Below are 15,497 nucleotides of genomic sequence, written 5' to 3'. Positions count from 1 at the left end.
TCATATTCTCCGATGAAGCCTTTTTCCGATTGTTTGGGGCATCTGGAAAAAGGCTTGTCCGGAGAAGAAAAGGTGAGCGCTACCATCAGTCCTGTGTCATGCCAACAGTAAAGCATCCTGAGACCATTCATGTGTGGGGTTGCTTCTCATCCAAGGGAGTGGGCTCACTCACAATTTTGCCCAAAAACACAGCCATGAATAAAGAATGGTACCAAAACACCCTCCAACAGCAACTTCTTCCAACAATCCAACAACAGTTTTGTGAAGAACAATGCATTTTCCAGCATGATGGAGCACGATGGAGCACCGTGCCATAAGGCAAAAGTGATAACTAAGTGGCTCGGGGACCAAAACGTTGACATTTTGGGTCCCTGGCCTGGAAACTCCCCAGATCTTAAAACTTGTGGTCAATCCTCAAGAGGCGGGTGGACAAACAAAAACCCAGTAATTCTGACAAACTCCAAGAAGTGATTATGAAAGAATGGGTTGCTATCAGTCAGGATTTGGCCCAGAAGTTGATTGAGAGCATGCCCAGTCGAATTCCAGAGGTCCTGAAAAAGAAGGGCCAACACTGCAAATACTGACTCTTTGCATAAATGTCATGTAATTGTCGATAAAAGCCTTTGAAACGTATGAAGTGCTTGCAATTATATTTCAGTGCATTACAGAAACAACTGAAACAAAGATCTAAAAGCAGTTGGGCAGCAAACTTTGTGAAAACTAATATTTGTGTCATTCTCAAAACTTTTAGCCACGACTGTAGAAGTGCCAGAATAATTGTTATTAATACTAGATTTGTCTGAAAGAAGGAAGTCATATACACCTAGGATGCCTGGAGGGTGAGTAAATAATGGGCTAATTTTAATTTTTGAGTTGAAAATGTAAGATCATATTGCTTGGTAAGTAATTTTATTAATTATCGCATGAATAAAAAATATATATTTTGGTTGAAACCACAATTAAATTTTGTCAATAATTACTCACCCTCATGTCGTTCCAAACCCACAAGACCTTTGTTTATCTTTGGAACACAAATTAAGATATTTTTGATGAAATCATGAGGGTGAGTAGTTAATGACAGAATTTTCATTTTTGAGTGAACTATCCCTTTAATGCTTCAGACATGTGGAGCAGTGGTTATGGTATTATGTACTGTTCCTACTCTCACTGCCTTTTCTCTCTTTGCTCTATGTCCTGTCTACCCTCAACTGTCTCTATTAATAAAAGCTAAAACTCAAAATGGAAATAAAATATTCTAAACTGAACAGAGTTGGCAAAGGTATTCATGGTCATGCATGCATGCATTCAGAAAAGATTAGCTATCATTGAATCTGATGATGGTTGAATGCAAAGAGGCTTCATTGTTGTGTGTGAATAAGCTGCATTAGAAAACAAGCATTCACCAAGCATTAATCTTGAGTAGAAAACAACGTTAAAGAGCATGTTGTCTACCTAGGTCAGAGATTTGCAGAATGTAAATTTTTTGTTAAAATAATTTGTGTAATTTAAATTACTTTCTCCTGTCCAACCCTAATATGTATAGACAACACATGTAAGCTTTTTGCTTGTTTGTTTATTGAAGTTGCACTGATGTTATTATGTGAGTAAAGCTCTGTGGAAAACACTCTGTTTTGTGTTGACAGAAAAGTGAATTTACCGCCTTCAGATAAAAAAGATTATTTTATTGCATGAATGAAATAGACACAAATACCGTTTTACTGAAGAGCAATGCGTCTTTCTTAGTGTCAGGCTGTGAATTGCTGTGTAGACGTATATTCAGACGTGTAATTATCTTCAGCTTTGCACATGGCTTTGGAATAAGTGAGCCACACGTATCTGAAGAATCACACTGGAGATTAAATCTGAGGGGAACCAGCTGAGTCAGGGCTTTTCTGTTGCATTTTTCTCTAAAAGAGCCCTGGATGTCATTTTTCAGTTCAAAATGTTATCAATATTATTCATGTGCGCACATGTTTGAAGGTTTTGCCATAGATTCTGGATTTGATGCTTAAATATATGCATTTATTTTTCATTTATCTAAGAGACAACATGAATTGTTAACATGACACAGTTCACTTCTGAAGTTCACTAATCTGATGTATTTCCAAGTAAAAAAGGACAGTCAAAATAATAATATACAGTTTGTGAGCTACTGGTGCTACCTGTTGCTATTTTTACCACAATACAACTCTGAATTGTTATAAGTGCTGCGTGCTGGACGGACGAGATGAGACGAGGAGTAAGACAAACACTATTTTAATAATAATCTTCTCAATACAAGGCAGGAACAGACAGGAACACAGATTCTTCCACACACGAAGAACATGTAACATCAACAAAGACCGACAGTGTTCTGAACAGAAAGACAGACTTATAAAGGGTGACTGGATAATACAACACAGGTGACACAGATGATCAATAATTACACACAGGTGACGGGGATGATGGTAAACGAGGGCGCAACCAAAACAGACAGAAAGAAATGGGAAAAACCAATGACAAACAGACAGAACTATGACATGAATACACAACTCGGAAAACAAAATACTGATACAATGCCACATTGTGCGGCTTTTGGTTGTAATTTTCAGTCAAAGGGCAAGCGATGTAAGTCTCCACTGCTTTTTCTAGCGATAAGAAGGGGATAAAAGAATGGGAAGATGCCTGTCAATGAATAAAACTTCCGAAAGACCAGTGTCTTTGTTCTTTCCACTTTAGCCCTGATGCCTTTGAGGCTTTTAGTAGACCACAGCTACTGAAAGAGCTTACAAATGGCAGAGACGGGAAACAAGATGCCATCCTGGCAGGATGTAAACATGCCAACGCTTGTCGTAATGCCACAGTTTCTCGGTGCAGATTTCACTCAATTGATGGTGCGGCATTTGGTATAAGCCTACGCTTATATCCATCATCACCTGGAAGCTCTTTCAGTAGCTGTGTTCATCGTATCAGCATTTTATTTTCTGAGTTGTGTTGTGGTACAAATAACAACAGGTAGCACCATAGCTCACAGAGTGCAACCATTTCACGTCATAATGGCGCCCCCATAGTCCAAAATAGGTATAACATGATGTAAATCTTTCATTTCCACTACATATTTCAGTAGGAGACATCATTTATGTTATATCAAGCCATATAACTCTTAATACCTGAGGTAGTCTTTAAATAAATACTCAAATTAAATTAACACACTCCATTTAGCAGTTCTAAAATTACCAACTGTAACAATTAAAATGCTCTCAGCTACTGCAAATCTACTGCGCAATGGTAAATTGCACTATTGTGCAAAACAAAATCATAAAATGTCCAAAACAAACATTCACCATAATTTAACAATTAAACTGCAGTACTTTGAGCCAAAGCAAATTTGCAACATGGTGACCTTCCCCTTTTGCAGATGGCAGTCATTAACACCTGTGCTCTTTGTCAAATTTGCCTTTAATAGAGAGTCATTCTGTTTTGCTCTTGGCAGTGATTTTATTTTGCTGTATTACATAGTGAATGTCACTGTAGCACAAAGACCACAGCATTATGAATGCACTGTATGAGAACTTGTGTGGGAGATTCTGCTTTTCAGAGCAGGTGATGTGGTAATGGATATACTGAATGTACAGTACACATACTGGAGCACAGAGCAAGGTCATTTGGAGAAGTGCTGTGTTGGTGTGTGCTGTGAGTTCAGCTTCCTCCATTAACACTGAGGGGGCTTGGCTTCCATGATACTCCTAAACAGAGAAAACAATGAATTCTGACAACAATGAATTCTGCAGGTCAACCTGCAGATCAAAAATATCTTTCTTACAGTATGCAAAAGCAGTATATTAAATAAATTAACAATACTGACCAATACAAAGCCAAAATGCAATAACTACAACCATACTAGAACTGAAAAAAAAAATTCTGATCTTATTGCTATTTTACTCTCTTTTAGCATACTTCAAGCACAGTGTTAGTAATGCAGTCTCTTCAGTTCTGGAGTTTAGGAAAATTGTGTTTCCTGCTTAGACAGACAGTGAGTTTGTGTGTTGCATGCTTGTGTAAGAATGCCTCCAAGCACAACCTAAGCCTGTTTTCTCTCCACGTGTCATATCATTTTGCCCTTTCTATGGTCCAAGGCTCCGTGTGGCAATGGAACAAAATTGCTGGAAAATTTATGCAAATAAGCTCCTTGTTTTATTCATAGCGCCTGAAACTGAGCTGTAGGGCAACCATTGTTTTTGATTACTATCAATATAAAGTCTCTCCCTGTAATTACAGTTAACAGCTACAATGGCTGTAAGGAACATCTAACAAGGCCAAAGACTAGTAAATTTCACAGTGGAATCTTAACAAAATTACAGTGTTTTAGGGAAAGGAAGAGAGAAAAGTAGACATAATGAACAAAAGGAAAAAAAAAGACATCACATCAGGTTTGTCTGTTTTGGGGATGTTGGAGCCTTTCCAGTAGGGTTCTCCAAGGTAGCAGTTGTGATATCAGTCAGGTGTTGTAAAGGGCAGAATATTGGTTAGCATCTGATAATACAGCTTTGTTTTATTTATTCATGATACAAAAATACAGTAAACTGTACAATTTAAAAACAATATTACAATTTTAAATGTTTTCGATTTAATATATTATAAAATGTAATTTATTTTTGAGATGGTAAAGCTGAATTTTTCTGCTGTCTTTTTATAAGAAACATCTTATTATTATATAGGGGTAACACAAATACAGTTGTATTTGTCAAAATGCCCGTCTTTGCAAGTATCTTTGTAAACACAGTAATTTACGTCTTAAGTGAAAGCAAACAGCTAAGAACAAAAATTCTCTCCATGCTCTTGACTAAATTACATTTGTAACTTTAATAAGAAGAAATATACTTAATTTAAAGAATTTGCAGTGTTTTGTTCTACTGTAGTTTTTTGTCCTATTGTAATTAATTTCTTATTCTTATTTAATTGCTGACTGTTTACTTGAGTTTTTTTTTTTTTTTAATTTAGGCTAGTGTTAGTTTTTTTGTGATATTGACACTGGTCACTGGTGACAAAAATGATGAAATTTCTATGGTATCAATTTTTTTAATATCATATAGACCTTATTTAAAGCAAAAAATAACTATATATGACCTGTCACGATTCCTCGGTTCAATTTGAGTACTCGATTTTAAAAAATCCTCGAATGCAATTTTTCCTCTGTTGAGAAACCGGGCAAAATACCAGAAGTGGCGCATTCCACAGACAAGAATCCATATAACTAACTGTTTTCCAAGATTGCATGATCTATAAAACTCATAATCCATAATGCTATTGTGAATTTACAAACACTACAATTAAATTTGAAAAAATATGTGCTTTACTTATTTACATGCAAATAGGTTACGTACGTTCGTGTCAGAGTGGCTCCATTCACAGTAAATGCTGCTCTACACAAACTATCAGCGTCTCAAACTCCATGTCTGCATATTGCTGTAAATTTGGGTTTATTATGACGTTAATCTGGGAACGCAATGTGCACCATTTCATCAGATATATAAGGTAAATCATTTATAAACCTGCACAAATACAAGAGAATACATTCTAAATATGTTGTTCTAAATATGTTCTAAATCGTTCATCACAATTTCAAAATAAAAGCTTAAACCGTTGCTCTGAGTTTACATGTTTTGATGGCCACAAATTTTAAGAAATGACAGTGGCTGTAGCATTTCTGTCATAAAGAAATGGCCAATTATTAAAGATTAAGTGGATTAAATGTTGTTTGGTTGATATTAAACAAGGATTAGATCACGCTGTAAAGTGTAAAAACAGTTGTCAGGCCATTGGTGCCCTTTGCTGGCATTTGATATAATACGTTATTATATATTTTAATAAATATATTTTTTGTTTAATAAAACCATATGATTACTTGCTTTTGATACTTTATTTGGACTAATTATTATTGCCTCATTGCTATTACACTGTTTATGTATTTTAAGTCATTTTAAAGGTTATTGTTTGCTTAGGACTATTTTTATTACCACAAAAAAACAATAATTTACAATTATCAAATTACTCGATTAATCATCAGAATAATCTGAATACTCGATTACCAAAATAACTGTTAGTGACAACCCTAATAAGAAAGGCATTTATTTGGAATAGAAAACTGTTATAACATTATAAATGTATTTACTGTTACTTAATTTAATGTGTCTGTTAAAAAAAAAAAGTTTAAGTTTAAATAACTTATAATTTAATAACACTGCTAACTGTCATCTGTACACCTCAATTATAGTATGTATTATTATGCTAATATGCCTAAATATACTTAAAATTTGCATTTATTCATTTCTAGTTTTTTAATTTATTTTTTTTAAGTGCACAATATTGTATAGAACTTTATATCTAATATTCAGTAATTGGCAGCTTTTTAAGTATAGGCGAGAAACCATGCATCCCTAAAAGTGAATTCTATCGGATCATCAGCCCAAGTAGGGCTGTGCAATTAATTGAAATTCGGTTTGGATTTTGATTTCTGCTTCAAACGATCATGAAAATGCAGTAATCGAGATGAAACAATTATTGCACCCCATTCTGCCCCCTTACCTGTGGTGCGATTTAACACCTCTATAAAAGCCTAATTTCACATGCATATCAGTAAAATCATGTAACGTTACTTTCATAAAACGGGATGTGCTTGATTTATTAATGTTTCTTTGATGTTGTGTTTTTAATAGCGCGTAAGAAAAATTGCACTGTTCTGTGTATGCGCTCAGAGACGGAGCAGAACACGGACATGTAAAGTTATCTTTTAGCTCAATGTGCGCCTAAACGGTAAAAAAAAATATTTCAAAGTGAGGCGCTTGGTGATTATTCATGTAAACCCTTGTCAGTTATGTCTTGAATGATCATAAACAGTTGAGAAAAAAAAAATATGTGTGTAACAGTATATTGGATCCGTGTGGCACTTAAAGCAGCAACAAATATTCCTTCTGCCGTCTCTGTGCTTAATATTAATAAAACGTAAAAATACAAAGAGACAAATCACTCACTGCTCTTGAATGAAGGACGTTTGTAGTTTTAATAAGAAACAAAGCATGTTCAACTATCACAGTGAATACGCTGTTTTATTTTACATTCTATTAATTACATCAAATTTCTTTGGTATTGTTAGACTTAGACTTGCATAAAAGTATTCAGTATTTTTTTTATTTGTATCTCTTTTTTCTGCTGTATTGCTATCTTTAAATTAATCACTAATATAAAGTTTTGGACCCTGTCATAATCGTGTTAAATAATCATGATTACAATATTGACCAAAATAATCGTGATTATGATTTTTGCCAAAATCGAGCAGCCCTAAGCCCAAGCATATTCCAATGAATGTATAACAGGGAAAATGTCATGAAATGGCTCCATCGATTCCACATCTTGTATTTGATGTAATATATGTAATAGATCTTTACTGCAGGCAGCGGGTGAACTCCTCACTTTCTGCCTGTGATGGTTCAATCAAACCGGCCCCATTACTGTTAAATCACCTCCATTTGCATCCCACCAGGACCCACATAAGCAATCCCAAAGTAGCCGAGACATTTCCCCCCTCCTTGCTTTCATTCTTCACTCTGTTACATTTTTAGCTCATTTACCCTCAAGCGTTGCTGGGGGTGGACCTCCAGGGTTAGGAGGACAAAATCTGCTTTGAGAAATGTTGTGCTAAGCTTTCCATTTTCAGATTTCCACTTTCAACTCCATGTCCTTGTTCTGTCTGACCTTCTGACCGTGATAAATGTGTCTGATGTGTTGCAGGGGAGTGAGGAGGGGGATGTGGATAAGAACAAGTGCTGTACTCTGTGTAACATGTCCTTTACTTCAGCGGTGGTAGCGCAGTCTCATTATCAAGGCAAGATCCATGCGAAGAGGCTCAAACTTCTGCTGGGGGAACAGCCTGCCATAACAGCCAAAGGTACGTGTTGCACACATAAACACACACATAGCACTAAAAAGTTCTCTAGGAGGGTGTTTGTATATGAGGAGATCTGTCGGAGATGACTGCGTGTGGCTGGAGGACCGGGGCAGTCGAACACTCACAGCATTGCACTGCACATCAGTGCTCACCGCCTACTTGCCTACAGGGGTAATTGACCTAAAAATAAGGCGGAAGAGTTTGTATTTGTCTGTCTGTGAGCTTTACAGAAGCAGCCAAGTGAAAGCAGTGAGTTTGAGAATACTGTTGTCACATTGTCTGCATATTTAGGGCCCGAGCACCGATGGTGTGAGGACCCTATTGAATCTGCTCCGTTTATTATTATTATTATTATTATTATTATTAGGGCCCGAGCACCGATGGTGTGAGGACCCTATTGGATCTGCTTCGTTTATTAGGGCCCGAGCCCAAAAGGGCGAAGGCCCTATTGTTCTTCTAAGGATTCTTATTTTTAGGGCCCGAGCCCAAAAGGGCGAAGGCCCTATTGTTTTTCTAAGGATTATTAGGGCCCGAGCCCAAAAGGGCGAAGGCCCTATTGTTCTTCTAAGGGTTATTATTTTTTTTTTTTTTTTTTTTTTTTTTTTTTTCTTTTTTTCAACCTTCCGGGCACTTTTGGGGGCCTTAACATACTCAAAAACTCTTGAAAATTTGCACACACGTCGGAATCTGCGGCCATCAGGACGCCAAAGAGGCTGGGACCCGGGCGTGGTTCAGGGCCTCTACAGCGCCCCCTGGAACACAGTTTGAAAACTTGATGTACTGCGCACACATACTTGCATGTATTGATATGAAACTCGGTACACATATAGATCTCACTGAGCCAAACAACTTTTGTACTCTATGTCATGGGCTCCACGCAACAGGAAGTGAGATATTTAGGGCTGTTTAAAAAGCGCATGCTCTGGAATTTAACGTACTCCTCCCAGGAATTCCATGGGATTGTCACCAAACTCGGTCAGCATGATCTCAAGACATTGGGGACGCTAAATTGCGAGGAGATTTTTGATATCTCGAACGGTTTGGCCGTGGCAAGGCGACAAAGTTATGGCGAGAAATGAGAAACAGGAAGTGTCTAATAACTGTTGACCACATTGCCTGATTCTGATGAAACTTCACCAGTTTGTTCGTTGTATGATGCCGATTCCATAAATGTGACTATTATGAGTCAAAGTTATAGCGCCACCAACTGGCAGCAGGAAGTGTGTCATTTTCAAAATGCTTTGATATCAGCCTCTTAATTTTACTCGATTTTCTTTAAACTTCATCAAAATCATGTCAAAACACGGCCGATAAGAATATGTAAAGGGGTCGATGATAAATCGAATGCTGTTGCCATGGCAACATGTCAAACTTTAAAATTAGATTCCTGTCTTTTCGAGGCAGTTAACATGCTTAGAATTTCATGAAACTCAACACACACATCAATATTTATGATAGTTAGACACTGGCAAAAGGTCATAAATGGGCGTGGAGCAGGCACTCTATAGCGCCATCTTTTGACAAAAGTTGGGGGGTTAGTTTTTCCTACAGTCACTAAACTCTGTACATATATTAATCTCATCAATTTGGACAACTTTCTAAATCAAACTCATTAGCTGAGACCAACAGGAAGCCGGCTATTTTGATTTGAATGTGGATTTTTGGAAAAATCAGGCTGTAAACAAATGCACACTACTTCTAAGAACAACCAGCTGTTCACACCAAACTTTTTTAACATGAAGAGAATATTCTGAAGATGTTAAATTGCGACCGGATTTTGGATATCTTGAACGGTGTGGACGTGGTGATTTTTTAAAGATATAGTAAAAAATATTTTTATATCTTTAAAGTGCAGCATCCAAACTCTTTAAAACTTTTTTCACACAGAGATCTAATCATTCTGAGCAAGTGCTGGAAATAAAAAATGTATACAAGCTTCTATGAATTAAAGAAAATTTAAAAAAGAACTCAGAAACCTGCTGTCACTCTGGTGAATGTCTCTACAGTATGTGTGTGTGTTCAGTCAGGCACAGAGAAGCTCATTATTGCAGGGGGGAGGGGTGAGAGGCAGAGAGGGTGACAGAGTAGAGAGCCATCCTACAGACCATCTTTGAACAAAATGCACATACTGTATGTAGTGTAATTACATAAATATGTCTGATCTTTGAGAGTCTGATATTTTGAGAAAATATAAAGGGTCACTAAGTCTTTCATTGTTCATTTTTTGCAGTTGTTGTTTTTTATTTATTTTTTACTTAACTGTACCATGAACTTGTCCTATTCAGTCACATAGCAAAAGATTTTAAAAAATACAACTTTTTAGCATGATCAATTTATCTTCATTGATAGACAATATTTACATAGTGTTATTTATTGAATATAAAATAATAATAATAAAAAATTAAGACAAACTTTGACAACAAAACAAACGTTACTGTTATCTCTTCAAAACATCTGAAAACCATAATTTTAAGATCAGTTATATATATGTATCACCCCGTTAAAATACTCAACTTGATTTTTAAAGATATTTTGAAAGAATGAAGCGTTTATAGAGCACTTTATTGTGTATTGCTGTACACCCACATGAACTGTGTTCATGTTCATGTTAATTCACAGTACATAAACTTTATATGAATACTTTTTTTAGCTTAATATTAATTAACATTAATAAATGCTATTTATTTATTGGTCATGTTAACTGATATAGTTAATTTTAACAAATGAAACTGGATGGCAACATTTTATATTTTGTGTGTATGTGTCTGTGTGTTGATTTTAAAGTGTAACCCTTTCAATTCTGTAAACTTAAAATCCAAACTAGCAGATGGTTACTGTGAATGCATGTGCCAACTGGGCACCGTCTTCCTTATTGATTCTTAGTTATGACAACAATTGATTTTATACAAAAATATATTATACAAAAATTGTACAGATAGGTAACAATGACATTTAAGCAGAAGTGGTGGATATAAAGGAAGCAATAATAACATTTTGCTATCATCATGAATTACATGTTCTTATTTGTAGCATACTGGTTCACAGTTGGCATCTATCTGAAGTCCTTGCATTGATTGCATTTAATTAAATCAACATTATATTTGGTCAGTCTGATCTTGAGGCCTTAGAGATGTTAAATTGTGAAGATCTTGAGTTTTCATTAAAGGGCATGTCCGTGGTGGCCTGACAAAGTTTGATGTTTCTGCATAGACATAGAAGTGGTTATAACTTAGCCTGAAAATGTCTGATCTGCCACAAAATTCACAGGTTTGGTAAGAGTCCTGGCCTGAAGACACCTAAAGACCAATATTCAGATATTATCATAGCGCCACCTGTTGGCAGCAGGATATCTCATATATTTCACTAACTCAAACACACCAAGGTCAATCTGCACCAAACTTCATATGTTTGATAATAGTGCTGGCCTGAACACATCTACATGTCAATAATCAGTTATAGGCATAGCGCCACCAGCTGGCAGCAGCAATTTTGGCACATTTAAATGACTTGTGACATATTTTTTCTATATTTACTGTATTAAAAGCATACTGCCCACCGATTGCTGTTTTCCTGAAGCCACCGGTCGGCGGTGAGCCCGGGTGCGAGGGCCCGTTCATCGCTGCTCGCAGCTTTAATTATTATTATTATTATTATTTTTTTTTCAATGTTTTGGGGGATTTCGGGGGCCTTAACATACACGAAAACTCTTGAAACTTTGCACACACATTGGAACCTGCGGCCATCAGGGCCGGACAGACTTTGACATGGGGGGGTCACCTGGGGGGGGCGTGGCACAGCGTTAAAAATTGCGACTTTTGAAGGGCTCTGGAGCGCACAACGGTTGACCTACAGTCACCAAAATTCATACACATATAGACCTCATCGGGCCGAACAAATTTCACACTCATAGTCCGTGCTTCGCCAAACAGGAAGTCGGCTATTCAGGGATGTCTAAAAAGTGCATGCAATGGAATTTGAAATACTCCTACTAGGCCTTTCCACCGATGGCCACCAAACTCGGTCAGCATGATCTCAAGACATTGGGGACGCAAAATTGCCAGGGGATTTTTGATATCTCGAACGGTTTGACCGTGACGGGGCGACAAATTTATGGCGAGAAATGAGAAACAGGAAGTGCCTAATAACTTTGACATACTTTGTCTGATTTTGACCAAACTTCAGCAGTTTGTTCATCGTCTGATGCCGATCACAGAGATGGGACTATTATGAGTCAAAGTTATAGCGCCACCAACTGGCAGCAGAAAGCGTGACGTTTTTGAAACGCTTTAAACTCAGCCTCTTAATTTTACTCAATTTGCTTCAAACTTCATCCCAATAATGTCAAAACACGACCGATAAGAATCTGTGAAGGGCGTTATCCATAACTTTTATCATGTTGCCATGGCAACGTGTCAAACTTTAACTTTAGTTTTTTGTGTTTTTGAGCCACTTAAAATGCTTAGAATTTCATGAAACTCAACACACACATCTGTATTAATGACAGTTAAACACTGATAAAAGCCCATAAATGGGCGTGGAGCAGGCGCTCCATAGCGCCACCTTTTGACAAAAGTTGGGGGGTTACTTTGTCCTACAGTCACCAAACTCGGTACATATATTGGACTCATCAAGCCGGACAACTTTCTAATTTACACCCATTAGCTACGACCAACAGGAAGTCAGCTATTTTTATTTAAATATGGATTTTTGGAAAAATCAAGCTGTGGAATTTGAAATACTCCTCCTAGACCTTTCCACCGATGGCCACCAAACTCGGTCAGTATGATCTACAGATATTGGGGACACAAAATTGCCAGGGGATTTTTGGTATCTCGAACGGTTTGGCCTTGGCAGGGCGACAAATTATGGCGAGAAATGAGAAACAGGAAATGTCTAATAATTTTGACACACTTTATCTGATTTTGACCAAACTTAAGCAGTTTGTTCGTCGTATGATACCGATCACAGAGATGTGACTATTATGAGTCAAAGTTATAGCGCCACCAACTGGCAGCAGGAAGTGTGTTGCTTGCAAAACGCTTTTAAATCAACCTCTTAATTTTACTCAATTTGCTTCAAACTTCATCAGAATAATATCAAAACACGGCCGATGAGAATCTGTGAAGGGGTCCTTGATACATCAAATGCTGTTGCCATGGCAACATGTCAAACTTTAACATTTGTTTCCTGTGTTTTTAAATATAGCTGTGAATAAATTCATATCACTCATAGCAGAATCAGACAGTTCACACCAAACTTTGTCAACATGATGCCAAGATACTGAAGATGTTAAATTGTGAACGGCTTTGGGACATCTTGAACGGTGTTGATGTGGTGATTTATGAAAGTAACAATAAAAAAGATGAAGAGTTATTTTCATATATCTTTAAATTGCATTATTCTAACTCATCAAAACTTTTTACATATAAAGAACAAGAAATTCTTAGGAAATACGTGTAGTTTCAAAATGTTATCATGCTCAGAGGCCCCAAAAACATTAAAAGTGTCACATAAATTTGTCAGATTAAAGCTCTAATACCAGGGATGAACACTAGAGGTCCTCATAAGATAAGGAATCGTTTGACCTCTAATGCTATTTAGCTCATTCTCAGTGTATAAGAATGAAAATAATCCATAGAATCAGTTGATATAGACTGTACTGTCAGTGTACTTTTACATAATTATTTTGTATAGGTGCTTAAAGAGCATTTAAATCTTTTTTTAATCTTTTAAGGAAAAATTATATGATTTATATACATATATACAATCTCACTGATAGAATAAAAAATCTTATAAGTATGACACTATACTGCTCAGTTCACTTAATTAGAATGAGAAACAAATACATCAACTAAGTTAATATGTATTTATTTTTAATATATTTGTTTATAATTATTTCACAGATGCTTATAGATCATTAAAATAATATTTAAAAATGGATGTAGATCATAAAACATGGTAACTATTTAAAATAGGGTCTCTTTTGTTAACATTGGTTAATGAACTAACACACGAACGAACAACGAACAATATATTTGTACTCGATTTTCTTCAAACTTCATCAGAATGATGTAAAAACACGGCCGAGGAGAGTCTGTAAAGGCGTCCCTGATGCATCAAATGCTGTTGCCATGGCAAATAAATAAAAATACAAAATACATTCAAATATTTGTTTCCTGTGTTTTTGAGGCAGATAGCGTGCCTAGAATTTTATTTTCCATTTTCAATTTTCAATGATTTATTATATATTTAAAGTGCAGCATCCTAACTCTTTGAAACTTTTTTCATACAAATAACTATTCATTCTGATTAAACACAGTTCATTTCATAATTATACAAAACTCCACGAATGAAAGAAAATTAAAAAACAAATCTGATCTCACTCTGCTCTGCACTCTATGTGTGTGTTTGTGTGGTAAGTGGCTGAGTGTAAGGAGGTGGGATGGGTGGTAAGAGAAAGAGTCAGACAGGAGGAGAGACAGTTAGGGTTAGTCCAAAGGGATATTGTGAATGCATGTGCCAACTGGGCACCGTTTTCCTGATGCTATCGTGATGGCAACTGCCAGACGGCGAGGGCCCGGTCAACGCTGCTTGCAGCTTTAATTTTTTTTTTTTTTTTTTTTTTTGTTAACCTTCCGGGCACTTAAGGGGGTCTTAACATACTCAAAAACTCTTGAAAATTTGCACACATGTCGGAATCTGCGGCCATCAGGACGCCACAGAGGCTGGTACCGGGGCGTGGCAAGGGGACTCTACAGCGCCCCCTGGAATTTTGAGGGCCATATAGCACACATACTTGAACGTACACATATGAAACTCGGTACACATATAGAACTCATTGAGCTGAACAACTTTTGTACTCTATGTCATTTTCTCAATGCAACAGGAAGTGAGATATTTAGGGCTGTATAAAAAGCGCATGCTCTGGAATTTAACGTACTCCTCCCAGGAATTCCATTGGATTGTCACCAAACTCGGTCAGCATGATCTCAAGACATTGGGGACGCTAAATTGCGAGGGGATTTTTGATATCTCGAATGGTTTGGCCATGGCAAGGCGACAAAGTTATGGCGAGAAATGAGAAACAGGAAGTGTCTAATAACTGTTGCACACATTGCCTGATTCTGATGAAACTTCACCAGATTGTTCGTTGTATGATGCCGATTCCATAAAGGTGACTATTATGAGTTAAAGTTATAGCGCCACCAACTGGCAGCAGGAAGCGTGTCATTTTCAAAATGCTTTGAAATCAGCCTCTTAATTTTACTTGATTTTCTTTAAACTTCATTAAAATCATGTCAAAACACGGCCGATAAGAATGTGTAAAGGGGTCGATGATAAATCAAATGCTGTTGCCATGGCAACGTCTCAAACTTTAAAATTAGATTCCTGTCTTTTCGAGGCAGTTAACATGCTTAGAATTTCATGAAACTCAACACACACATCAATATTAATGATAGTTAGACACTGGCAAAAGATCATAAATGGGCGTGGAGCAGGCACTCTATAGCGCCATCTTTTGACAAAAGTTGGGGGGTTAGTTTTTCCTACAGTCACCAAACTCTGTACATAT

At 36.7% G+C, this 15,497-nt stretch overlaps 1 protein-coding gene across 1 annotated transcript in view; it reads left to right on the top strand.

Moving 5' to 3' along the window:
- Positions 1–15,497, top strand: part of zmat4a (zinc finger, matrin-type 4a) — a 178,899-nt gene that overhangs the window by 59,818 nt on the left and 103,584 nt on the right. The window contains exon 4 of the mRNA XM_073840069.1: positions 7,768–7,924. Coding sequence (XP_073696170.1) covers positions 7,768–7,924 — 157 coding nt within the window. The remainder of the gene's footprint in view (positions 1–7,767; positions 7,925–15,497) is intronic.

This window comes from Garra rufa, chromosome 5, assembly GCF_049309525.1.
Source record: "Garra rufa chromosome 5, GarRuf1.0, whole genome shotgun sequence".
NCBI lineage: Eukaryota > Metazoa > Chordata > Actinopteri > Cypriniformes > Cyprinidae > Garra > Garra rufa.
The sequence above is the reverse complement of the archived record's forward strand: the minus strand, read 5'-3'. Positions and strand labels throughout refer to the sequence as shown.